General features: G+C 39.2%; 6 protein-coding genes across 8 annotated transcripts in view; 3 read left to right on the top strand and 3 right to left on the bottom strand.

Moving 5' to 3' along the window:
• The window catches only part of LOC136269175 (MMS19 nucleotide excision repair protein homolog), a 72,131-nt gene that overhangs the window by 21,605 nt on the left and 24,383 nt on the right, over positions 1-26,143 (top strand). The window lies entirely within an intron of this gene.
• On the bottom strand, positions 37-2,305 carry LOC136269179 (uncharacterized). Its single transcript, XM_066064674.1, has 5 exons — positions 2,091-2,305; positions 735-1,993; positions 384-480; positions 235-334; positions 37-182 (listed from the first exon to the last, which is right to left on the bottom strand). Exons 1-5 carry the CDS (start codon positions 2,111-2,113, stop codon positions 147-149), a joined length of 1,515 nt encoding a protein of 504 aa, XP_065920746.1. The 5' UTR covers positions 2,114-2,305; the 3' UTR covers positions 37-146.
• On the top strand, positions 1,803-8,019 carry LOC136269176 (uncharacterized). 3 transcript variants are annotated; one of them, XM_066064667.1, is made up of 22 exons: positions 1,803-2,282; positions 2,333-2,428; positions 2,480-2,663; positions 2,716-2,766; positions 2,814-2,870; positions 2,919-2,996; positions 3,215-3,296; positions 3,360-3,435; positions 3,485-3,622; positions 4,093-4,163; positions 4,213-4,266; positions 4,307-4,483; positions 4,593-4,777; positions 4,824-4,911; positions 4,969-5,052; positions 5,263-5,355; positions 5,416-5,523; positions 5,573-5,725; positions 6,019-6,144; positions 6,200-6,383; positions 7,416-7,578; positions 7,633-7,825. In XM_066064667.1, the coding sequence occupies exons 1-22, from the start codon at positions 2,234-2,236 to the stop codon at positions 7,673-7,675; spliced, it is 2,340 nt and encodes a 779-aa protein (XP_065920739.1). In that variant the 5' UTR covers positions 1,803-2,233; the 3' UTR covers positions 7,676-7,825. The 3 variants fall into 3 exon arrangements, with proteins under 3 accessions (XP_065920739.1, XP_065920740.1, XP_065920738.1); XM_066064668.1 differs by lacking the exon at positions 7,633-7,825 and adding an exon at positions 7,832-8,019 and having other exon boundaries at positions 1,806-2,282; positions 4,319-4,483; XM_066064666.1 differs by lacking the exon at positions 7,633-7,825 and adding an exon at positions 7,832-8,019 and having other exon boundaries at positions 1,806-2,282.
• LOC136236870 (uncharacterized) lies at positions 7,968-16,631 on the bottom strand. The gene is made up of 19 exons (XM_066027102.1): positions 16,457-16,631; positions 16,080-16,397; positions 14,855-16,027; positions 13,423-13,518; positions 13,258-13,368; positions 12,379-12,776; positions 11,718-11,840; positions 11,503-11,573; positions 11,411-11,451; positions 11,258-11,366; positions 11,120-11,203; positions 10,337-10,961; positions 10,152-10,249; positions 10,002-10,101; positions 9,772-9,902; positions 9,648-9,723; positions 9,421-9,501; positions 9,246-9,370; positions 7,968-8,236 (listed from the first exon to the last, which is right to left on the bottom strand). Exons 1-19 carry the CDS (start codon positions 16,512-16,514, stop codon positions 8,017-8,019), a joined length of 4,038 nt encoding a protein of 1,345 aa, XP_065883174.1. The 5' UTR covers positions 16,515-16,631; the 3' UTR covers positions 7,968-8,016.
• LOC136269183 (protease-associated domain-containing protein 1-like) lies at positions 16,617-18,989 on the top strand. The gene is made up of 5 exons (XM_066064678.1): positions 16,617-16,742; positions 16,794-16,894; positions 16,947-17,050; positions 17,102-17,281; positions 18,751-18,989. The coding sequence occupies exons 1-5, from the start codon at positions 16,691-16,693 to the stop codon at positions 18,869-18,871; spliced, it is 558 nt and encodes a 185-aa protein (XP_065920750.1). The 5' UTR covers positions 16,617-16,690; the 3' UTR covers positions 18,872-18,989.
• Positions 18,934-26,143, bottom strand: LOC136269180 (E3 ubiquitin-protein ligase KCMF1-like). The gene is made up of 7 exons (XM_066064675.1): positions 26,011-26,143; positions 25,908-25,959; positions 25,680-25,856; positions 25,480-25,628; positions 25,311-25,421; positions 20,803-21,335; positions 18,934-19,221 (listed from the first exon to the last, which is right to left on the bottom strand). Exons 2-7 carry the CDS (start codon positions 25,921-25,923, stop codon positions 19,071-19,073), a joined length of 1,137 nt encoding a protein of 378 aa, XP_065920747.1. The 5' UTR covers positions 25,924-25,959; positions 26,011-26,143; the 3' UTR covers positions 18,934-19,070.

The following is a 26,143-nucleotide window of genomic DNA, read 5'->3' as shown; positions in this document are numbered from 1 at the left end:
GTAAATTTTCCCTCAAAAAGAAAAGAACAGCTACAGTACTGTATATAACACCCAATTACTCTAATAGAAAGTATGGGTATGATTACAAACATTTGGTAGAGATAAGTTTGTACATGTTCACATGTATTTGTATTTACAATATTTAATCACATTCTCTTTTTCCTCAAGTCATGCAGCACCTTCTACACAACACACACTGGTGTAACAATAATACTACATGATAGAGGTAAATACCTGTTGGTACAACTTCACGTTCATCCTGTTAACAGCAGCTGCGGCTTTCTTCTTTACCTCATCTTGTTTCTGCTTCACCTCTGGCAGTGTCCTCCATAACCTGCAGCAGTACAGTGACCCCATCCTGATCATAATAGTGTAGTGGTTACCTCTTGCTCTGTTGGTACATCTCCCTGGGGGTCATCTTCGGGTGCTGTGAAGGTGTGGCCTTGCTTGTCACTGACATTGGGGGCAACGTGAACATGGCTACAATGTCAGGGAGAAGGGGTTGATTTATGTATCACACTGAACTATGTGTGTTGTGCACGTGCAGGGATATCAGGTGTAGATATTTCATTGGGTCAAATGCACAAAGGCCCACTGAAAAAGAAAAGGGCTGGCCATGTGAGACTACAAGGAATGCAGGAAAGCTGATTTGCCTTTATACCAAGCAATACATTCGGAAGTTAAATTTGAGAAGGGTGCTCAAAAACACTTGTGACCTCTTCTGGTCCACTCACCAGTATGATGATGATGATGATGATGAGAGGTTGACCTCTTCTGATCCCTTACAGAACCAACTAGTGCAGCCTGGTGTCTATTAACTACCTCATCCTCTTCTCTTTGTCTTCTTGTGTGAAGGATCATCTTCTGCCTCTGCCGACAATTGGAAATAAAGTCACCTTTAAACATATGACACGCCTCCTGTAAACTGAGTGTAGTGAGACTAGCCGGCCGATCAATAAAGTGATCGTGTGATCCTTGATCACTAGTAGATGTGTCAGATGATGGGGGACTTCCCCTGATCACATAAGATGATGCACAAGGACAGTCGTTCAACATAGCACCACTACTCTCCTGTGATAACATGTAATGTGAAGATGGCTTAGTAGAGAGAGTATCTTTTAGTAGTGATGGGCTAGTTTGTACTGCTGTGTTCACTAGTGTACTATTGTCACTGTACGTTGTGTCACCACTACTGTACATATTTGTGTCCACCATGGGTGGTTTAGCTGGTATAGTTGCATGGTGTTTAGTTTTGTGATGTAATTGTTTCAACTCCTCACAGTAGCATGTTGGCTTGCTGCATGGCTCATTGGGATCTGGTGATCCTTTGGGTTCCACCCACTCTGTGTATAATGGGCTAACAAGGAATTGTTTCCACAACAAGTCGAGCTCCATAATCTGCTGTCTGTCCTTCTCTGTTTGTGTCCTCTTGTGTGCCACCTGTGGAATACAGTCTGTCCTTGGATGTGGCTCATTGTCTGTCATCTTTTGTTCAGTTTGTGTCACACTGTCTTTCATCTTGTGTATCATTTGTGTCATGCCATCTGTCCTTTTGTATCCTGGTTGTGTCACACCGTTTGTCATCTTGTGTGTTCTCATGACCAGGGGGTGTGTAGCTATACTACCACAATCACTGGTAACATCAGTAGTGGTATAGCCAACTGAACTGTCAAAGCTACCATTAAGGTACCGTGAGTACTTGTTATGAAGCACAGGATCTACTAATACTGGTACTGTTGTGGGTGATCTAGTGTAATGACCTAGCTCAGCAGCAGTGGCAGCCATCTTGTTATCATCACATGATGAGAGGGTAATATGTTCCATCGAAGTACTGGTCTCTGTTTCACAGGTGACAATCGATAATGAAGGGGCAATGGTTAACGAGGGAGCTGTGGTTCTGTCTGTTGAATGTGTAGTTGTGTCTAGTGGAGATGGGTCATCTTCAAAGGATTCCTCCAAGGGGGTTAGGGGGACGAATTCAAATTGGCTACTCCTGCAACAGAATTAAGGCACACGTGATGACTTAACTAATGCGCATTATATAGACATCAAACCACACACTACATTATGTTAATAACCTACGCACTTACTCAGATAAACTATTACTTGTCATTTTCAGGAATGCTCTAATTAGAGTTCTAAAGCTCAAATAACGCGCGCTTTAAACACTGTTAGTAATTACCATGGTAACAACGATTTCGAACTGCTGTCAAACACGTAGACGCTTCAGGCAATGAACCTCAGTAATCCGCAACAGATAGGCAATCCTGGCAAATCACCAGGTACAAAGTATGGTGTACATTAAATAGAGAATATAGCTATACCCACACAGCACTGCGCTATGAGTTGATGTTGAAGGAAGAAAGCGCCAAATCTGGCAGTAAGGGAATCACAACTGAACGAATTGCATTGTGTTTTGAGATCCTTGGTGAGCCAAGTTTGATGTATGCAATAATGGGTTACATGTTGCATTATTTAGATGATCTGCTGCCACAGCTTGGAGTGTTCCAACGACTGATGAAGATGATTAGAGATGAAATGTTTGCTGCCGTCTATAGTACTGACTATACCGTGGGTCGTCGTGGAGATAGCAGTGGCAGGAAGTCCTCACCACTTCAACACATACCACATTTTGTAGCCACCAGACATCATTTGGAGTTACAGTGAGTGGTATTGTTATGGTGTTGCTAGCTATAGGTGACTTATGTACTGTAGCAACGAGAAGGTGAAACAATTAGAAGCTGTGAATGATTCACTGAGACAAGAGTTAGTTTATTAACACATCTTGTTGTCATGACTACAAGCTGCTACAGGCTATCCACTAGTAATAATGAACTCTCAAAATGCTCGTCTGCTCTGGAGACCTACCGGTCAGTGATATTAGTGATCCTTCACCATTGTGACACTTTCCATATTAGGGAGAAACTCACAGACAAGGAAGATGAATTAGATACTATTAATAGATCACTGCAGCACAAGAACTTAGATATTGACAAGTAACAGATATACCGTATAGAGGGAAACTTTGACGGGGGCAAACTTTGGCGAATCCAAGCTCAATCTATAGCTATAAAGATGCTAATCTCAGGTGCTATGAGTAATTGGCGGATTAAACTTTGGCGAATTTGTAGCAAATTCGCCAAAGTTTTCCCCCGCCAAAATTTCCCTCTATACAGTAATTGGTGCTAGAATCTTAAACATGTGGGTGTGGCAGGTTGTGCAAGACTATCAATCAACAACAACGAGCTCAGGAGAGATTGAAACAAGAAGCAGGCTTTAAGATGTCCTCATTACAGGTATGACATCACTTCCTGTATGACAATGATGTTGCTTCCTGTATGACAATGATGTAACTTCAGAGTTCACTACAAGACCTCAGTCAACAGGCTGCAGAACTAAAGAGATTCAAAGACGTTCATGATGGTCTACAGGCAGGTCAGTATTAACAGTCACCATGACAACATTGTGATGATGGTCAGTGTAGCTTTCAGTAAGAGTAATGACAAGCCGCAGAATGGGAAGCATTCAATTGCTACTCAACGTAATCACCTTAGACACAGTCTACGTTCCTCTAAAATCTTATACAATCAACTGCTGGAAATCCAGAACAAATCCATTGATGGTGTGTTGTGTATATACTCTGTGTGTTTGTAAATTTGCTGTCCCATTGTCAAAATTGTAACTCCTTGCTATAAAAGCATTCATGTCCCTAGTAGTATAACCTTCATATCTGGTGGATCAATGCAATATAAAGGCTGTTTAGATAAATAGGGTAGTAAAGGGTGGCATCTGACTAGAATTGAGCATTCTATTAGAGTATATACTGCAATGTGTAATTGCACTATCCTTGGTGGCCTTAAGTGTATGTTGTGTAGGATATGTACAACCTTGGAGTATAACACATGTATATTTGTGTGTGTGTGTGTGTGTGTGTGTGTGTGTGTGTGTGTGTGTGTGTGTGTGTGTGTGTGTGTGTGTGTGTGTGTGTGTGTGTGTGTGTGTGTGTGTGTGTGTGTGTGTGTGTGTGTGTGTGTGTGTGTGTGTGTGTGTGTGTGATCCATTTCTTTCATCTCATGGTATGACCTGTTACAGAATATGAGCAATATATGAACAGTCACATCGATGAGTTATCTGATATTGATAACCTTGATGCTCATGTGGAGGTGTGTTCATGATAGTATTGCATCACATAACATCATGTGACATCACCAGATCATACGATATCAAGATCAGTTCAAGAAGTCAATTGGAGAAGTTAACGAGGAGGTGTGGTCTTGTTATGTCATGTGACATCAAAGTAGCATAGCCCCACACCCAGATATCCCTCACACAAACTCACATTGACAAGCTGCAACAGAGACTTGATCAGCTGGACAAGTTGCACTCTTCAGGGGAGGGGCTCCAAAGTGCTGTTAGCAACTCTGCCCACCCAGCTAATCCACTAGTACCTCAGGAACAAATACTGAGCAAGTATGCTGCCATGGTAAGTGTAATTAGGAAAGTGATGCCACAAAGTGGTGACTAGTCAGCACCACAAAACAGCATTACTACAGTTACAAGCATCACATGGTCTATCTAGTGTCTATTAATAGATTTCTACATCACCGAATAAGGGCAAGAGTTTCTACCCTCATCGTGATGCCATTACATGTGATAGCTGTGGAGAGAAGGTGGTCATTTGTCCTCATCGATCATTTAATAAGGAGATAATCCTTCCATTACCCTTGCACACCACACACATTATGATCTCACGTCCATACTGCCGGGAATCCCCCAAGTTAGCTAAAACTTTACCTTATTAAGAATCACATGCTCTCACACAGACCTGCTCTACCAGGGACCCTGAAGCAAGCTCTTTCAGTAGCTGCCACTCGTGGTCGGCTAAAGTCCATCCCTTCATACCGTTCTGTGGTATGTTGTTTAGTGGGTGTGTGTGTGTGTTCTGGTGACAAATGTGTGTCATTGTAGGAGCCTGACATGTCCAAGATATGGCAACACTTCAGACAAGAATTTCCTGATACTGTCCGGAAGTTACCACGCCAACTAGCAGAGGTAATAATAAAGCTATGTAGGTTCAACTTTCAACCTGAAGCAGTGCTGAGAATTTTATATACCACAAACTGCGTGTTGTATAATGTATGTTTTAAATGGATGGACACTATCCAGGCAAATTTTAATAGCTAATTTGAAAACTTGAGTACAGAATTGTGAAGAAATACAGAGATTAGAAGTTCAGCTGTGAGAATGTCCCTGTTCCTGTAGGGAGATGTGGTGATGTTGATAGAGCAGCTTTATGGTAGTTTATTGATGGATGATGATCTTGCTGCTGAGGATGATAATCCACAATCACTTATGGTGGGTGTGGCTTAGATGTGATCACACAGCTAGCCCTGCCCATCCCTTCTATGTTTGCAGGACTGTCTCTACTCGTTCATGCAGGATCGCTACTCAGTACCAGATGTAATGCAGTTAGCCACCTTTGACCTGTTGTCTGGTGTTGAGAGGTGTTGCACACACAATAAGGTGATTCCCAATATTGTTAGATCACATGATGCCACATGTTCAATACTAGACTATACAGCTATTTGCCAGTCAACTATGTGGTAAGGTGGATGGGACCTGCTTCAGGTACTCCCTGACAATGGCCACATTTGTCACTAAACTACAACTAGATAGTATTGATGACTTTCGTCAGTTTGTGTCTATTGTATATCCCTTCCTACAGGTATGTTGCCTCCCTGCAGGCATGTTTAGCATTTTCTTCACCTCTCTGTTTTGTATTGTGTCCACCCCTCTCTGTAGGCATGTTTTGTGTTGTGTTCACCCCTCCCTGCAGGTATTTTGTGTTAAGTTGTATTGTGACACGTACTGCATAAAAATAATAGTCAACCATGAGGCTACTTGTCTGCTGGGTGTTCAGGTGGCCTGCCCATTTTAATCAACTGTCAGATATTTAAACAATCCACCATTGTTGTACACTGCCCACGTTGATCACATAAGATACATTGTTTTTAATAGGAAGATGATGTTGACCAGTTGAGCATGGACTTTGTAGCTTACAGTGAGAACAAGTGTTCTCAACAAATGGTACTAGATTATATCATTTATCTTATCCTGAGGGAGAAAGAACCTCGAGTTGTGGAGGTGTGTCATATGTGTGTGTGTGAATCACATGGTCTCATATGATGGTGTACTTTAGATAGAATCACAACTACTGGAGTTTCCTGCCACACGAACTGGCAGCTTTACTTTGTTTGAGTTTATTGAAGCATCGGACAAGCTTGTCTCTCTGTCTTCAGATCAGCTACGTCATCACCTTTACAACCAGTCATTGGCTGGGGAAGGAGTGGACAAGCAGTCACTACCTTCTAGCAAGACTGCACGTATCCTTCTTCACAATAAATTACATAAAATTTGCACATTGTATAACCTGAGGGGGGGGAGGTAATATATTCAAGGTTGAGCAATATTGTAATAAAAATTTTGCAGATATGCATATATAAAGATTAATTTTTTTACTGTTACCTTCCAAAACCTTGAAACCAGCAAAAATTTCCCCTTGAAATATCTACAAGGTAATGGGACACCTTGGAGACCAACCAAGTATCCCATTATCTTAGGTATATCGATCCACACTTTTGAGTAAGTGTGCAGGATTGTGTAGTTTGTGTTGGGCTGGACAAAATATTAAGATGAAGGTATTATGTGATATTTTCAATAATTATTAAAATCATCTAAATAAATGACAATTGATTAATAATAACCTATAACATAGTTAGAGAAAAATTAATGTGAGCCACTATAATACTTTTTCATAATAGAACAAACAGTAATGTATCAGCTCATTTTGGCCAGACCCCTACTGGCCACGCAAGTAGGCACCAGCCTATTATGCTGGAATACCTTTGAGCATAATAGGTGCACTGAAGCATCAAGCATAATGCAAGCATAATAGGTAGATTTTGCCATACTGCATGTAAATTGTTATCATTGAAAAATGTATGCATGTCATGGAAAGGTCTAATGATACAGTAGCTGCTCTATGGTCTTGTGTAGCCATACAACTACATTTGTTCCCTCCCACACAAAAGGAAAAGTAGTGTAGAGTCAGTAGCTCCAATAAAGCAGCCTGGTATATAAATATTTGATGTTAGAGCTATTAGGCTGCAAAATGAATTATTTTTCAATACTTAACAATTGTTTGCAAATTGTTATTAATATACAAAAAATATCCTAGTTAAACTTGGAGGTTATGGCAGCATAATTATAAGAATAATAGGTTAAATTTTAGAGCACTGCAGCATAGCATAATAGGTGAAGTTAAAAGCATAATAAGCTGGTGCACGCAAGACTACATACAGCTCATATTTTACTTCATAATATTTCTAAGCCTGTCCTTAACTGAAGATGGTTAGAGATCATAGCTTACTTGTTGGTACAACAACACTATCAGAGCATCGTTGTTAAACTGGAGAAGTGTTACCTTGGTCAGCAGCAGAAACATGAAGATCATGTGATGCAACACTTTCCGAGCTTCTCCACCCTTGTCACTGTCAAAGGGATGGCATCACGACTAAAGTGAGAAGACCATGTTGCCCATAGCATGTATATATGCTCCAACTTTGACTTTAGAAAGTCCTTATGGCCAAGTGGAATTTTCTGTTTGAGTAGTTGACTGTTCTATTAGAGTATATACCAAGGTTCCACTGTAAATTGACTGTGAGAGGAGCTGACATAAACCAACAAATATTGTTTATGGATAGTAGTAGGCCCTGTATTGTATAATGTTCCCACAAAGGTCAAACTGTTGTCTTTTCCCTCCACTTTGCAGGAATAGTATGACAAAGAAGAGAAGAACTAGTAGTGTATTCAACTTCAAATAGCAGCCAGTAACACTGCACAACTCATATCCAATTCGCCTACCTGTGTGTCATAACAACATATCAGTAATAGTCATATAAGACTAATTTATTTTTGTCAAAATATCATTAAAAATAAATCGAAACATTTTTAAATTTATCGATCATGTACAAAACTCAAGCACAGTTCATGGTCTCTGGGGTCACCCCAGCCACCAAAGCCTCTAGTCCGAGATTGTGAGCCACGAGCTCCTTGGCTCAATGACAGTTCAGCAGGGAAGTAATTATCTTGATTGGCGTTGATGTATCCCTTGACTCGTACCACTCCTTCATTCCAGTTGCAGTTGGCAGCACCATGATTCCTCTGATGTGTACCACTACAGGGTAATGAATAAAACCACATCAAGTAGATCCAAACACAACCAAGGTGTATTTTGTAATCTTATTAACAAGTTACAAATGTGACTTGCTGAGCTAAAACCCAACTAGTTATTATACATAATTCTGTTCTTGAAATTAGGTTTAAAATGTGTGCTGCTACAAACGTAATATGTACATTTCAATTGCTACAGTAAACAGTGAAACATGACTCAACTTATATACCATTGTACTAGCCTGTTAGTACCATAAAAGATGTGGATTATGTGTTTGTTTACATGCAACTTCATCATTGTCATTTCTAGCTTTCTTGCTTGCAAGCGTGTAGGCCAAAAATTATACCTTGATGAATTTCCTAGTTCATGGCGAACACAACGAGACAAGTTGCAACTCCATAAAATATTGCACTCATGAATAATGAATGACCAAATAAGTAACTAGTTTATTTTCAGTATACTGTACAAATCAATTGTTTGGCTCTTCCTGTTGTCTATCACTAGAGCATTCAACAGAAACTTCAACATCCTATTAGTTTTCCCCTCTAGACAAAAAGAAGTCATACCAAGAAACTTGAGAAAAAGCAAACTAGTCTGATAGAGATGAGTGATAGTGGCAAATTATTGTGATAATGAGTAGCAAAAAATTGTGATTATAATAGCATGCAATTATACTATTGTTGATATAAAGATAACCAATTGTTATTATGATTTAAAAATTACTGTCAGTTGTGGTTATGACAGTTGCACTATCACTCAGCTTTATCACAAATAACCTCTTGACTCCCTCTTGATTTTATTGAAATTTTGTGGCATGTACACATACTAGACATACAAGGTTTTGAAAACTTTGTGGTCTTATTCAACACAAGGATATGTACAAATGTCGGCTTTACACAACTAACAAAACTACATGGGGTCTTCTCAATATAATGTGTGTGACTCTAGAATAGTAAAAGCCCTGTAAGTTTAAACTAGAAATCTTTTTTACCACCTTAACACACCCACCCACCATGTTCCCATGTGATACACCCTGGGGGCTTGTAGTAACAAGGCGTTCAGTGTCCGATGGTAACAGTTGGCTCCTAATGACTGTAGTGTCCAATCCCAGTTGTAGTCATCAAATGTGCAAAACTCCTGTTATAATGTCATATACTCAATGCATTGCATTATACACTCTGCAATACCTTGGAACACTTTCTGATGTGGTTCCAAGACTCTCGGCTGATGGCATACGCCAGATTATTTCTCCATGATCCCATATTAACCTACACAAGTAACAATAACAACACTAATACTTATTACAGGGAAGTTTATGAAAAAATTAAACTGCTTAACCACATGAGTAAAATATTCCCAGTGCAAATGTTCAATATGACCAGAGCACTTTCTGCTGTCAATCTTCATTTCTTACCTGATTTGAGGAAGATCTGAAATTCCCAGCCATTTGGTCCAGCCCCAGGCCAAGTAAATCACACTGTGGGCATTGCCTGAAGGAGGGTCCATGGTACAATGCACACGCTACAGGACACACTCACTTATCCTTTAGTGCTATCAACTGATGTGTCACAGACACAATGTCAGGTGCTGCATAGAGGTCTTCTTCAAGGAAGATGATATAACCAGGATAGTTGGTTGTGGCCTTCATACCATCAAACACATGATTGATCTGTAATGACAAAAAAGTGTGTTGTTAGTCAATGGAGTAGTGATTCATCAGTAGCTGTACGGGTTACACACGCAGGCAAACACATACTATGCCACACACCTTCCACCACCAGTGGTGTTTAATAGCAGTCACAGGAGCTTCCCTATAGTGTCCATAACTGTCAGGATGTGCAGCGTTGGCACATTTCTGTTGCATAGCTCTACCAACCATGCCAGTAATAGCGATAGCATGTCACAAAACTTGATTTACCTGCTCTTGCCAATATCTCTTGGACAGTCATCATGAGATTGGCCAGGGAACTCATCTGGGTAGAGCTGGATGGACTTGGGATAGAAAATCTCAACCACCTACAAAATAAAGCCTGAGACTTTTCTTCCCACATGAAAACAAAGAGCTGGCCATGCAAACACAAAACTGACAATCACTACTCGTACCTTACAGAATGTTATTTTCTCCACCACAGCTAACAGTTGTTTATCATAATAGTCAAAACTAAACACTAGTAAAACATTTTCAATACCACGAACATTACTTAATGACTCGATCAACATCTTCAGGTATTCTGTTCGTTTGTGCACTTGTACAATCATTACTAAACCATCGGTACCCAGTGGAGGGTACAAGTCAGCATTAAAAATAGTCTCTTTCTCATTTAAGGTTCCCACTAAGTCTCTCAACTTCAACAAACTTTCATAATTATCAGTCACTCTATCTTGTACCACAGGAGGATCGTTTGGTGGGCCCCTAGTGGCCACTGTTACAACTTGTTCGCTTTTACTAGTCGTACTAGGTGATGAAGAACTACTTGGGGCGGCTTGAATCTCATGGGCCACATCTGCAACGTGTACATTAGGTAATCGATTTCTCGTCTGGAACGTAAGGGAGGCTTGGTCGTTGTGTTGTGGACGATTCTTTTTCACCTTCAGTGTACTGAGGAACGTGCTGTACTCGTAGAGAACAAAGATGGCACACACGACTAGAATTAACCAATGATAAGTTCGACATCTCCACCGCGAGCAATTCATTTCCCCATCAGTGATATAATCGATTGTGGTATACGAGTATCACTAGTATCGATTGTGGGACTGCATTATTGTAATGAAATATAGATACTATGGAAATATCGATATGAAATCACTATCATAGATTTGTATAGCTGCGTCATTATATACAAGAGCCTGTAAAAATGTTAAACACTTGATGTCAATTTAAGTAACTGAACTTCACAAGACTCTGCCAGTTCAGAGAAGGATGGTCTTTCATTAGGATCAACCTCCCAGCACTGTGACATCATTGGGTAACTATGACAACAAGAGTATTTATATATATATATACTTGTTATGGTAGGTACTCACAAAATTGAGCCGTAGATTGCAGGTGGTGTTAAGCGGTTTCCGCTCTTTAAATACTCAATTATTCCTTTGATGGATTTGGTGAAGTTCTCCATCCCATATGGTAGATCAGCTATACAGTTACCATAGTAACAGGACACTATCATATCATCTTACCATAAGTGAGAATCTCCCAGATTACAACCCCATATGACCACCTGTGTGTAAGGATGATGATACAGACTGCATTGCTATGGTAACCATCTTACACATCACTCTGATAAGTGTGTACTCCACTGTCAAGTGACTCAAGTGCCATCCATCGAGCTGGGATCATACCCTAATGACCACACAATGATAATGAGACTGTTCTATTAGAGTGTTTGCTGCATCTAGTCTAACACACTGACCCTTTTAATGCTTATTGGGAAGCTTACAGCAGCTAAGAAGGTTAGCAGACTAACAGAATTTCTAGGGGGCTTACCCTGCCAGTTTTCCTGTAGTAGTCCTTATCGGTAAGGTTTCTTGACAGTCCAAAGTCACCAATCTTGAGGACAAATCCTTCAGCAATGAGCACATTACGAGCAGCCAAGTCACGATGTACCAGCTGTGTATAGTGAGATCATGTGATTACAATATGTTGAGCCACACCCATCAGTGTGATTATAATACAGGGGAAGCCCCTATACAAGATAACTTAAAATAATCAACTTTTAGTAGACATAAAGGAAGCTCTCACCTTCTGGCTGAAAACCATATTTTTAAGAAGCTGCTAATACTCTAATAGAACAATCAAAATATTCTAATAGGTAAAAATGCATCTGTCATCAGACAATATTTACTTCTAAATTTTTACCACTGTGCACTTTTAAATATAGAGACATATACTAAGGTTGAGTTGCTTCCATTATGCCTATAAATTAATTAGTGAATTCAAGGCAGCACGAAAACTATTTTGGCTACAGTTTCTGGGGTGGATGTGTCCCCCCAGATACTCTGCTCCCAGAGATACTATATCCTAGTCAGCACCTCGTAACAACTCCCTTTATCCTGTAGTAGTAGTAGTACTACTACTATAGCCTTAATCCTTTCTTTATAGAGGACAAAGGCCAACAGGCAATATACACTAAGTCATGTTTGCTTACCTTCATTTTGCCAATATGCTCCATACCCCTGGCAATTTGTAACATGAAGAAGTAGATATCTGCTACACTAAGCCGACCAAGCTTGGTGTGGTAATCTTTCTGTAGTTGAGATGTGCTTGTGTTGTAGTAGTCTGAAGTGTTGACCACACTTCGTTGGTACATGTACCAGTCATCATTACCGTTGACATAGTGTGCCACAAGCAGTGATACTTGTTGTGTCACCATTGGTTGTGCCATTGATGAATCATTGTAGTAGCTGGTGTCATTGAGGTAGCCACTGTGGACAGGAGTGTGCTTGGCATCAACAGGTTGTTTGTCAGAGTGTTGTCTGCACAGCTTAAGGAACTCCTTTAAACTGCCGTGGAATGCAAACTCAACAATAAGGCAAAGTGGAACACCTAAGTAGTATGGAACACAGTCACAATGAATGCATTCTCACATGTGTACACACTACACACACATAGGTGAGAGGCTTAAACTTCCTTTGGTTGGCTAAGATCCCATCATGACCAAGAAGAAACCTGACAAATTATAAGATCAATATACTCTAATAGAGCAGTCAAAAGTTGATACTAATGTGTTTGCAAAATTGCCATGAGCTGTGATTGAACTTTTTGCCATAATTAGCTACTTGTATCTACAGCTATGATTAATCACACTGAAGATAGACTAACTACTTTAACCTACTAGAAATGCTACTACTTATATGTCTATAATGTAATTTTTGGTATAATCTGGGGCATCATGACAAAACTAATACAGCTGTTGACCCAGACACCCTGCTCCCCACACCTACAACTTTCTCTTTGTTCTGTGCACACACACACACACACACACACACACTACAAACTTGAGAAATGTGCTTTACAGACACATTACCAGGTTTATTGCAGTAACCCAACAAGTTTAAAATGTTACAATGAGGCTGGATCATCTTCAAAATGAGTAGCTCCTGTTCTAAATCATCAATGTCAGATGGTCGAGCATTACCTGTACCATCACAAGCTACTAATATACTGCCACACATAACAAGTAGCTGCTAACCTTTTAGTGTCTTAACTGCTACAATATTCCTCACATTATCACCAGGAATAATGCCATTTGCTCGAGCCTTGTAAACACAACCAAAATTTCCTTCACCTGTTGACATCATGGTAACAAGCAACCATATTAGGAATGATTATACATACACACAATGTTTTAAAATTTAGGTGTACAATACTCAGGGGTTTTGGAAAATCCTCCTAGGGGCAGTATATAGTATTCTGTAGGAAGCTGTATCATGTCTTACGGGTGAAGGTGTGGCACATATTCCTAGAGCTCACCCACTATGTAACACATGGACAATTGGAATTAGCATCCCTAGGTCCTCATTTAAAAACTGGATAGACTGGAGCAATTAATGCACACAAATTTTTCTTGCTCAAGAACACAACAGCAACTGGACAACCTTAAAATTATATAGGCCCGCCCCTTCACTTTTAGAGTAAGGGTCTGGTGACCATAGTATATGGTACTTGTGCGACAGGAATTCAAATGTGGTTTCAAATTGCGCGTGATGTAATAAATTACCTGTTGTAACTTGGCGAAGAAAGCACAAAACTTCATACTTCTCAATCTATGTCTTTATGGCATGTGTATCTCAGAGTCTCGCTTGGAGAATATCAGCTGCTTTCCAACTATTCCGAATTTGGTCACCATGGTTATTGTGTTATTCATGTACAAACTACACGTTTTACATCACACATATTCAGTGTTGGGAGTAACGCATTACGTAATATTATTACTTTTGTGGTAACAAAGTAATATAACGAAATACGCTATAAAAACAGATAATATAACGCAAGCTACTTTACTTACAAATGTAACGCGTTACCTAAGTAATATAGTTACTGTAACGAGTCTAATATTACGTAATATTATTACTACAAGTAACGAAGTTACTAATCTCGTTAGCTATCCCCTGAGTAACGCCTAGCCACAATGAAGTAACTAGGCCTACTGAATGAAGCTTATTCACCAGCTTCTTACTTATAACTAAAATTTGCATATTGTCCAACAACACAATCATGTCACGTGATAAGGTGGTAGTTTCACACGTGACAGCTTAAGGCTGTGGACACAAAGTAATATAATATGTAATATTATTACAGTTACTTTATTTTATGGGTAATATGTAACTGTAACTAAATAGTTCAGTTGCAAGTAATATGTAATATGTAACTAGTTACTTTTACAAAGTAACTTGCCCAACACTGCACATATTTACTTAAACTGGATACTGTGATTTGATTGGCTCTACCACTATAGTGGTAGTAGCACAAGTACCATATACTACGTCACCAGACCCAAAAGTGAAGAGGCGGGCACTGCCAGACTAACAATTATATGGACAACTTGCACCATAACAGAAAAATAGCAAGTATTACATCAGAGAACTCAATAAAAGAATCCTTACTATGCACCCATCTCATACCTAGTGGGTGAAGCATTTCCAGTTGGTCAAAAGGAAACTCCAGTGGATCACTTTTGAGGTCACTATCTTGAAAGAAACTTGTTTCAATCTGACGAGAACCATGGAGGTACACAGGCAGCCCTGCATTTTGGGACATTAACTGATGATTAGATTGCTTCTTGTTGGAATGTCTGATCCAAAACAACACTACCAGTGTCATAGCTATGGCTACTACCAGGACACTGTTAAGTACTATAAACCCAATTATAAGAGCAACCTCTAACTTGTCCTCTTCTTCACTGTCTTCAACTTTAACTACCACTAACACTTGTATTGGTTTACTGCTGTCGTAAGCTTCACAAGAGTAGTTATCCATCATTGTCGTGGTAATGTTACAAAAATACAGTGTTACAGTAAATGATGAAGCAAGGACAGAGTTGTTGCATGTATTGTTAGGATAATCTGTAGTTCTTACTATACTCGACTCTACTGTATAAAACACATCAGAATTAGGTGTGTTACATGCCAGACCGCTGTTGATGTTGGGGAGCTGACGAATTATACCACTGTTCCTCACCCATCTTATGTTAGCATTGACATCACTTCTACCAGTAACTTCACAAACTATGTCATAGTTTTCCTGCTCCCTCAGAAGTACATTTGAACTTAACACATTTGGTAGTTTTATGTCCTGTCTGACAATGGCTGGGGACACTGTCACATTTGTGTTAACAACATCCACGCCAGCACTCCTGCCTTCATGTCTATTAACAATGAACTGGTGTTTGCCCCCATACTCTGTTGATACCACACCAAACACAAGCAACAATACATACCTGAAATAGTCACCATCTTTAACAGAATTACTTGCAGCCCCACAAGCGGGTCTCTTCAATACATAAGGGTGTGGCAATGTTGTGTTTGTAGCAAGTGATTTTATCACAGATGAGAGACATGTTTGGGCACACCCTAACACGATATTGCAATCGGTGACATATTCTGAAATATCTACAATATCAGGCAGCTTTTGTCCAGATCCCTGGATCATAGGGTCATCATCTACTTCATACAACCAAGAGAATGTCGTGTTGCCTCCACTGAAACCCCCAAAACACAAGAACCTTTCTGTTTCTGATTCATGCCACATCACATGATTGTTTGAAGACACTTTTGATATAACAATCTGTAAAGCACCTACAATATAATTATAATGGTAATTATCATTATATTCGTTATAGATACTTACTGCTTACTGATACATTGGTTTCCTTCATAATATTCTCACTTCTATTGCATGATCTATTACAGCTAAACGTTGTCTGGTCGTACACATTACGTACCACGCCCATCAGTAAGTCGCCATTAGTTTTGACATCTAAATTGAAGTACGGCCTAAAATTATCGCAGTAAATGCAGCCTCGGACGCGGATACAGTTCGGTGGAGCCCCAGTGCCAAAATTGTCTCCTTGAATGCACCACTTAACACCAGTGCTTACATCTGGCTCGGGGCATGGTGGGCACGTCAAGACAATGTTCTTTTCTCCCAGCTCTAAGCATCTCTCGTCTTAGGGAAGACAGCGCTGCTAAACGATTATAGCTATTATATGGCTACTAGTACCTTACCTATTGTTATTGCCGTTGTGCTCGTGGTCAATATCACAATTAGTAATAGCAGCTTCATTGTAACGCCAATTAACTTTCATAGAAGACAGGTTATAATGCAATTCACAATTTACAAACAAGAACACAACGCGGTTGACATCATCGTTCCCGCATCCTGTAAAAAATACTCTAATAGAGCAGTCAGTAGTTCACGTGGGAGTTGTAAACAATCTACGGTGAGCGATTATTAGAGTTATGCGATTGTACGGTTATATATCCTTCTTCTGCTGGGTATTATTAGCTACAGGTTGGTACATAAACTCCTAAAATCACATAATTTACTACAACTATTCCATAGGGTACGGGGTGAACGATTTTATCTACTTTGATATTCTCCGTCCATCTCAGCTAGCCTATCTGTATAAAGTGTTACCAGCTAAAGACTTTGGAGGACTCTTTGTAAGTGTTTACAAATGTATTACAGCACCACATGTCAGTAACGTGTCGTCAGAACATAAAATACAACAATGTGGCTCTGGTATTATCCGAACCCTTGGACTCGTGTAGTCCTCTTGATAAATCTTACGAAGGACAGTTTGTGCTAGCTAGCAGAGGGTATGTAACATGGTAATGCTTTGCTGCAATATATTATGTAATTGTTGGTAGGTCCTGTGCATTCATCAGGAAGGCTCTTCATGCCCAGCAAGCCAGAGCACTAGGACTAATGGTGTACAATCATGACCTAAATCATGCTGATCTCTTCATTAGTATGTTACATGACAAGGAATACGATCATGTGATCACTGACATCACCATACCAACGGCCTTCATGAGGGGGTCAGATGGGTGAGTGAATTCAAGGAGTAGGTAATGACCCAAAAATTTCATAGAAATTAATTCTGGAAGATGAAAAGGTGCTTGAAATTTCGTTGACCATTGGAAAAAATAAATGATACAGAATTTTATGGAAATAATCTAAGATTTACAGATTTGCCTATTTGGAAATACGGAGAAAGATGGACTGAAATGTTTTAAAAAATAAAACATGGGCAGTCATATTTCTATCTTCACAAGTTTGTGTTTGTTACTTACTCATCACCTGATTTACTATATTGCATGACTTAATAAAGTTTTGAGGTTCAGTCACATTTGTGGTTATTGATAGAATTTTTCCAGATTTGTAAAAGTGCTAGTATGCATTCAGGCACAGTTGTGGTTCACTGGTTTCCAGAAACCAGTCAGATTCTGAAAATTTAGAATATCAATATACTCTAATAGAACAGTCAAAGTAATAATTATCAAGAAGCCAATCAGCAAGTTTTCTAAAACTGTCATTGGTTTAAAGATAAATTTTCCAGTGAAACTTTTCAACCCTTGAAACTGTTGCAGCCACAAAATTTCAAACAGTTTTTTTCAACCAATTTATTTAAGATACAGATTTGTCAAGGTGTGATTTGCAGCATTTTGTACCTGGTGATGGGTAGTGTGATGCTCTCATTAGTCGACAAATAATTTGAAGTCTGTTAATCAGGAATTTCAGTATCATTGTTATGAACCTTATCTGCAATTACAAACGGTGACATCAAATTTGAGGATAGTGGGGTATTTTTTCATGCAGTCATCGAATTGAACGTTTTTAGTGGTTTGTTCTACTTTGAATCATTAGATTATGATGAGAGGTAGTAAACGTGTTGTGGCAGTGCCAAAAGGGACTGTCTAAAGAAACCCGATTAATACTAGTGAATGATCTGAAATATATACCTCACTCTTTGCCCTTGTGTGAATATAGTGTTATCATAGCTAAACACCATCTCTCCCAATACCTCTCTGTACAAGGTACCCCCACTATTTCCACCATATTTATATTGTGACGTAATTACGGATAAGGTTCACTGTATTGGTTGATTAATAATATCATAGATCCTTGACCTTTAGTGACCTAATTGGGGAAAAATTAATTGTACATTACCAGATCAGATATCAGTATTCTAATATTACCTGCTTGGCAAATCTCATTAATTTATAATACAAGCTCAAGGTTCTTGCAACTACTTTAAGCACACACACACACACCCAAGAAAATGTATTGTCAGAATTGCCTACTATTCAAACAATCAGTTCTATGGCTATTCTCTAGGTCATTGAGTAGTATATCTGCAGGTATAGACAGTCTCTCTTGATTTTTTCACTACTTTTTTGCTATTCCCTTGTTTCACTACTACTTTTTAAATCCCTTGATCCTATAAATTTCCACTACTTGTTCCATTGTAATGCTTTGTAACATTTAGCTGTGATACTACATATTCTTTCTACAGGCACAGCATTACTGAACTATTACAACAACTAAACCTGGACAGAGTGATGATCACAATACCAGTAAATGTGACCGGCACTGATCGAACATTGTGGAGTAATGCACCATGGAATCTCATATAATACCCACCATACAATATTTTTATAAGCTCTAAGCTTGTTGCTATGAAATTGTTTTATATTGATAAAGAAAAACAAATGCTCTTTATTAAAAAGAGTTTAAAATAACTCTACAATAAATACTCCAACAGCATGCTACTATAATGTACAAACACAATACACAATAATATTAACCCGCGAAATTTGATGTTATAATACTGTGCTAACTCTTATCATCCGACGAGGAGTCACTGCTACTATCGTCCGATATACACAATGTGGAGAGAATTAGTTGCTGTACAAACAGACTACGATCAGCTCTTGCCTTCTCTTGCGTTTCTCTCTCTGACTCGGACAAGTCTGGAGCAATACATCTGTAAGAACAACATCAAGTCTGTGAGCCAGCTTCTTTAAGTTTTAAATAAGGTGTGCTGATTTCAAAGGGTCTAAATGTGTACAAGCTGATACAAATGGGACCATGAACAATTATCAAGATCCTTATTAAAGAGGTTTCCTGACTTTAGGACTCTAAATTTACTGGTGTGCACACTAATACAGTGAAAACTGGCCATGGAAAATGTACCAGAGGTATCATTTATGTACACAGAGACCTGCCTGATGTGGCCAATTGCTTAATAAGGAAATTTTAACCCTAAAGGTGGCCAGAATGGAACGGATTTTCACTGTACAAACCTGATTACTGAGGTGTCCTTAATAAGTAGCAAGGTACCTAGCCTGTTTTCAAGAGTCTAAATGTATGTACATTTGAGGAGCACAAAGGTATCTACATTTCAGGGGGTCTTTATTATGCAGATCTACTATACAACACAGCACAATCAAGTTGTACCAGTAGATAGTAGGGAATAAAAATCAATCACAGACCAATCAGACATGTCACAAAATGCAGCCGACATCTTCAAACAATCTAACCCAACCAAACTATGGGGTCATCACTGTGTTGTCTCCTTGCATGCCAGAGGTTAGCTCTGCAGATACTATGTCTGTTCCCTCACTGTCACAAACAGCAATTGCATTTCACTGTATCAAGAACACAGTTTAGTATTTACATTTTAAGCTATATGGGATAGTTTGGAACAAGCCTGAGACAAACAACAGGAGTGTGGTCATCAACAACACCGTAGTCATCAACATGTTCTATTTGCTTTATTTTATGTCCAACCCCTCTCTGCTTGAGAAAGAAACAATGTCAATGAATTTTTATGATATAAAGATGGCACAAGTGATTAAATTAGCTGTAAAGTGCTACACAAACAGTGCCTGTTAGTAAATTCATTACAGGTAGCACATCAAATCATCTAATAAAAGAGTGTGAATTCAATTACAAGTCACATGTTCTACCACATATATACCGGTGGCAGAAAACTTTGGCATCATAAAACATCGGTGAATTGTCCTTTAATTCACCCATTTCTTCTTTCTGCCAAAGTTTATTTCTGGTTTATTTCTGGCTGTTGTTAGCAAATACCAATGTGTAGTGACACGTGACAAAACAGGGCAATTTACCGAAGTTTTTTCGCCAATCACTATTCACCAAAGTTTCCTACTATATGGTACCACTGCTGTTCACCAAATTACAGTGAAACTTTTTTTACCACTAATTATGAGAATGTCAAAACATAGCTAAGGTGTATTTCATGACTTTATTAATAACACCACTTCATTATAGTGGCCGTATTTTTGGTCCCATTGATAGCCTGAGGTTGTAATGTGTATATTCTTTTTATTACAATGAAACTTAGACACCTCAGTGATCAGGACACTGGTCCAGGTAAGAAATCAAGGATGCTAATAATACACTACAGTCAAAAGGTGTTGAGAATCAATGGCGTTCACTGTAATAGGGTACCACTGCTATATTGTGAGTAATAAAGTACACCAATTGATCACACCCATGCATGCACACACACACACGCACACATGCAACAGAAGCTCACTTTGACAATAAATATGGTGATTGTTCTTGCAATATTGCTGGTATATCAGCTGACAGTGGTGGAAACACAGCACCTTGTGACAGCTGGTCATAAGCGTATACTTCTCGTGGAGGCAGGACCTGAGGCTGCGATGTACCACTTGAATAATTAGCAGCTATCTTGCGATAAAATGGACGTCTGGATGGGGATCCTCTCTCAAACTTCTCCTGTTGACTGATCAACTGTTGTATCTGTGATGGGTGGGAGGCAAATGGCGACGGATCATCACCATGCCGGCTACCAGGCCCAGATAACTGTGATAAAAGCTCAGCGATGGGATCACCACTACTGCTATCTTGTGGTGACTGCTGCTGTGATTGCTGTTGTTGTTGCTGTGATTGTTGTTGACGATCCTGTGGCAAGCCGTAGTAGCTGTAGGGGCTTCCACCATTGCTGGCTCCACCTCCACCACTGATGTAACTTAGCACCTGTCTGCGACCACGCCCCCTGACTGAATGGAGAAGCCTCCGTACATGTCGTGAACTAGGATCACCCTGAAAGTGAGATGTGAACAATCAAGGATTACAGTGGCAATTAGTAAAAGTACCAAATTACATAACTTCAAACAGTAAAATTTTCCATGTACTGTACAGGCAAAAATTTAACAAATCAGAAAACACTTTCAAATTTACTTTTGATAGTTTTGCTAAAAATGGCACTGCTTTGAAAACCAGAAATTTTTTGAAAACCAGAAAAACTTTGACACTATAGAGGGTTTGCACGCGAAAAGTATTGTGGCGCAAATTATAAAAATGCTTAACAACCGTTGCTAGTCTGACATTTGTGAGGTTTACTTTTCAATGGCACGCAATGGGGCGAATGCACTTATTTCGTCACCACGCTTTACCAAATAAGAGAATCTCTGTCAAAAGCTAGGATAAGGTTAGAAACAAACATTCAATACTAGCACTAAGTTGGACAAGCGTAATATCAATTTTTCGTCGATTAGTCACGAACCCTAACTCTTTGTACAATTTTGACGACGGCTATCCTAGTTTATACAAGTGACTAACCTAGCGAACGTGTTCCATTCTACACTGAACCATTGAGATTGGCCGTAGCCCTCACTCGCGTACCTCACAAATGTCTGACAAGCAACGGTTGTTAAGCATTTTATGAAAATACGTCATAACACATCACGCGTGCAATCCCTCTATAATTCTATAACAAAAAAAACTCTGAATATACATACAGTGACAAATTAATGATAAGACAAATTACACAAAATGTTCAGCTAAAAACAACCAGGCAGAGCTGCCCATCTACAAAGTTATTTTAGTAGGCTATTTTAGAAGTTGTGAAATGATGTCATTTTTAACCTTGCAATAAAATACAGGAAAGTGAAGATCCCTTTCATTGTCCCCATTCCCGCCTGATCACACATAATAAACAGCTGCAGGAGTTGAAGACTATGATACATAATAAACAGTTGCAGGAGTTGAAGACTATGATACATAATAAACAGCTGCAGGAGTTGAAGACTATGGTAGAGGGCCTATCTAAGGAGGTGGTCTTACTTAAAGCCACAGTATCTGAAAATCAACCAGTTCAATCTTCTACTTCTCAGCAACAACTTCAGCAAGAAACACAGACAACTTCCAACGATTTTGCTCCTACTTTAGGCAAACAAACCCAGCCATCTACTACCACCAAGATGATGAACAGACCAATGAAGGAGACCATAAGTTCAATGTGGTAATTTACAGCATAGATGAATGTAGCAAGGAAACACCTAGGTGTGAGCGACTTAGATAAAGTTACCACTATAGTCACTGAAACTGAAAGCAGTATAAATCCTTTATCTATAAGAGACATTTTAAGACTGGGTAAATACCATGATCAATCTCAGAAACCTCTTGTCAAATTCAACAGAGCTATTGATACATCACTGTTATTATCTAAAGCCAGTAAGTTTCCCAAGACATAAGGATTAAACCAGACATGTGTCAAGAAGAACAGCATATTGAGTCACTTCTCTTAAAGGAAAGATGGCATTTAATTCAAAAGGGAACACAGCGTAAAACAATCAAAATACACAGCAATAATTCAAAACAAGTTGTACAGAGAAGTTATTAATTCAATCTTTGTCCATTCTCAATCTTCACAAGCTAGAGCTAAGATGGATACCCCATAACAGTTGACTAGCCTCTCAATCGCTAGATTGCACGCACCACAATTAATTAACAGTTAATGATATTTGCACACATAACACACTTTTATGTGTACGTTTACACTCGCTTGTCGAGTTTTGTACATTACATGAGTATATAATAGAAACCAAGAGTGTTGAATGGTGTATTAGCCCGTGATTAATGACTGCGTAAAGTAACACAGATATTTCAGTAACTATTCGTTTACGCAAAATGGTAATTTGAAATGCGTACGTGGCAACGGGTCTTTGTTCGCCAACTTTCCATGTTATTCAACCAAGTATTCAACAGTTATGGTACAAAGGAAGTGTAGTAAGGACCCAAGATAACTCCAGCTTGCTAAAACAGCAGTTGCACAAACAAGCATGGTGTCACGCCTTCAGGGATCCGCTTGGCAGTGCCAGAACTTTAACATTAGCCAATTCCCTTTAACGCTATCATGTTTTCGCTTGATTTAGTGGCCAAATTGGGCTAAACACAGCAACCCATAATGGAAATGAAAATGAACAATTACTGAAATATCTGTATTATTTTATGCAATCATTAATCATGGGGTAATACACCCGTTAGATACTCTTGGTTTCTATTATATACTCTTGATATAGTTAATTAATTAATTAGTCTGGAGGTTTTCTTCATCTTCCTAGTCTAGTGTGATCGATCCCCAACTAGGGCACATCCCACGCCACTCCAGTGTTATAGTGTGAAGTACATTGTATAGGATGACTTCTTGGGTGTTTATTCATACCGTTTTCTCTAGTGGGACTCCTCTCTCTGTCTTTCTAGTTTGTCAACAAAGATACTTACTGCATCTGTTGCCTGGCACAAGATCTCGCATGATTTATATTTAGCCCAAGTTTTAAAACTAACCTATTCAGTGGGTTTTAATGGGCTTATTGTGGCAATGTCATGTACTTGTCATGTTTTATCAATCGAGAGGTATTTCAGCATGTAAGGAGGTCCAGTGTGCTTTTCAATACAAAACCATTGGGCTCACATGCATGCTTCCAATCTCCTCCGCATTATATGGAATATGGATACAAGTACTGTCAGGCAACATTATGCTTGCACATCAATACTCCATATGTAGGTACTGCAGAATGGGACCTGCTGCAGTGATGTTGCCGTCATGAATAGGAATGGGAGATACAGTTCATTTTGAAATTTTGGCAAATTATTGTCAAGTAGGATCATTAGGATACAAACCACTTGTGAAAAACAAACACCACTCACTAACCACCAACATAATAGTCTATATGACCAATGTTCTTGTGTTTAAATTTCTCAGGAAAGCTACTTAACTGGGTGGTGTGCAATATTTAGAAAAATTTCTAATGACTATGACCCTGATATCAGTTTTATTACCTTGTAACATTTAATACCACAAAACTAACACTACATTAGTAAGCTGAAAGTATTATTAATAACAAAAGTTAGATAACGATATATTCACCAAGTACCAAACCCAAATAGAACCATTCAAAACATATATTATGTGACTGGGTTAGACGAAACCTGGCTAACATGCATAAGAATCATTAGTACAGGGATAGAAGCATATTGTACTGTAAGTTCCCAGTGCTTAAAAAATACTTAGGTACAATTTGGTAGTTTACTAGTGTAGCAAACCAGTTATAGCAAAAACACAATTCTGATTTTATGCACATGAAAGCCAGTGATCTGGTAACATTAAACTTTCTTATTAATGCCCCACATTATCAAGTATCGTGTTACACCAGAGGAGGTTGGACACGATATAAACGCTTCTGAAATTTATTACTATTAATTGCATATTTCTAATGTGACGAGGAGTAAGTGATAGAAGAAATGTTTAGCAATATCCACACCACGTTACCTTGTGCTTCTTCAAATTGAACAGCATATTCTTATTGCAAGACTGCTGTGCGAGTTTCTAATTATCTTTTCAATTATCTGTGAGGCCAAGCTAGCAGCGTCCGCTCTTCTTTTTCATTACCCTGGGAGGCTTTGTTAGTATGCACATTGCTTTCTTTGCCAATTATTGTGCTAAAATACACATACATAAGGCGTCCCTATAGTATTTATTACACATGGATTCCACCCAGCAAACACTTACACACGTGATCCCATAGATTTCAAGAGCGATTTACGTGCCTGGAGTAGTGGGGTTGACCGGCTGAATAGACTAAACTTGAAGTGCACTCTCGAATGGTGTTTGTGAAAACTTTCGTGAACGCTTGGTTAAACTTTCAATACAAAATGTATGCACTCACGTGTATGTGTCCAACCTCTTCTGGTGTTACACCGTGGATTATGCTAGCAGTAACTATAGTAACATACCATCCAGTCAAGATCTCGTAGAGCACGATGATCCATGCTTAGGTGAGCCAGGAAATTATCTGTTAAATGATTAGGGTCGCTGCCAGGCTGAGCTGCACACACTGGACAAATCTGATACAACACACAACAGCAATGATGTACAATACAGTGTGCAGTAATTAGACCTCACCACTTCCTGGTGCATGCCTTGTGAGAAGGAGTGGTGTCTGTTAACATGAGCGTGTAACTGTGACTCAGAGAACCCCAGCTTGCCACATAGTGGGCACGTGAAGGATTGCGGGTGCTGTGTTGCATGGCTTTCACCAGTATAATGTAACTCTACATAAAGGCAGGGACAGTTAATGGAGACTAAACCATAGTATATTTTACCTCCATCCACTTTAGTTAGAATACACTGCATAGGATGTGAAGAGTCATGACGACCGTTACTGCTGCCCTCCGCATTGTTATCGTAACACTCCGAACAGAGGTCAAAGTCGTAACAAATCAGACACTTGTAACGCTTGCCAACAAAACTACCCTTACTACACGCGTCACAGCTTACACCTGTCAAAGAAACACTATGTATTCTAATCTATTCACTCAGCTTCAACCCACCAGTATGACGAGACATCTCCGTACGAAATATGTGACTAAATATCGAATATGTCTGCGTAACATTTACAAAGTAGTAACAACATCCATAGTACCCAAACTCAACCTTATTAAATACTAATGATAACCCAAAGACACTTCTCACGGCCACGTATACAATCAAATCCGTTCAGTAAATTTCTCCGATCACACGAGGCAGGCACATTCCCTTACGTCACACCTAAAATTTATTTTGATCC

The sequence above is a fragment of the Dysidea avara genome, chromosome 10 (assembly GCF_963678975.1).
Source record: "Dysidea avara chromosome 10, odDysAvar1.4, whole genome shotgun sequence".
Taxonomy (NCBI): domain Eukaryota; kingdom Metazoa; phylum Porifera; class Demospongiae; order Dictyoceratida; family Dysideidae; genus Dysidea; species Dysidea avara.
This window is presented reverse-complemented; position numbering and strand designations above follow the sequence as displayed.

Coding starts and splice junctions, on each gene's coding strand:
- LOC136269179 (XM_066064674.1), bottom strand. CDS start 2,113: ATGACAAGTAATAGTTTATCTGA. Junction 1,994..2,090: donor ACAAGTAATAGTTTATCTGA/GTAAGTGCGTAG, acceptor ATTCTGTTGCAG/GAGTAGCCAATTTGAATTCG. Junction 183..234: donor ACGTGAAGTTGTACCAACAG/GTATTTACCTCT, acceptor TGTGTTGTGTAG/AAGGTGCTGCATGACTTGAG.
- LOC136269176 (XM_066064666.1), top strand. CDS start 2,234: ATGAACCTCAGTAATCCGCAACAGATAGGCAATCCTGGCAAATCACCA. Junction 4,164..4,212: donor ACCTTGATGCTCATGTGGAG/GTGTGTTCATGA, acceptor TGACATCACCAG/ATCATACGATATCAAGATCA. Junction 4,778..4,823: donor TACTGCCGGGAATCCCCCAA/GTTAGCTAAAAC, acceptor GCTCTCACACAG/ACCTGCTCTACCAGGGACCC.
- LOC136269183 (XM_066064678.1), top strand. CDS start 16,691: ATGCGATTGTACGGTTATATATCCTTCTTCTGCTGGGTATTATTAGCT. Junction 16,895..16,946: donor AAGACTTTGGAGGACTCTTT/GTAAGTGTTTAC, acceptor ACGTGTCGTCAG/AACATAAAATACAACAATGT. Junction 17,282..18,750: donor TTCATGAGGGGGTCAGATGG/GTGAGTGAATTC, acceptor TTCTTTCTACAG/GCACAGCATTACTGAACTAT.
- LOC136269180 (XM_066064675.1), bottom strand. Junction 25,422..25,479: donor AAGGCATGCACCAGGAAGTG/GTGAGGTCTAAT, acceptor GTGTTGTATCAG/ATTTGTCCAGTGTGTGCAGC. Junction 21,336..25,310: donor TACGAGATCTTGACTGGATG/GTATGTTACTAT, acceptor TCTCACTTTCAG/GGTGATCCTAGTTCACGACA.
- LOC136236870 (XM_066027102.1), bottom strand. CDS start 16,514: ATGAAGCTGCTATTACTAATTGTGATATTGACCACGAGCACAACGGCA. Junction 11,574..11,717: donor ACTACAGGAAAACTGGCAGG/GTAAGCCCCCTA, acceptor TGTGGTCATTAG/GGTATGATCCCAGCTCGATG. Junction 11,452..11,502: donor CACACTTATCAGAGTGATGT/GTAAGATGGTTA, acceptor CCTTACACACAG/GTGGTCATATGGGGTTGTAA.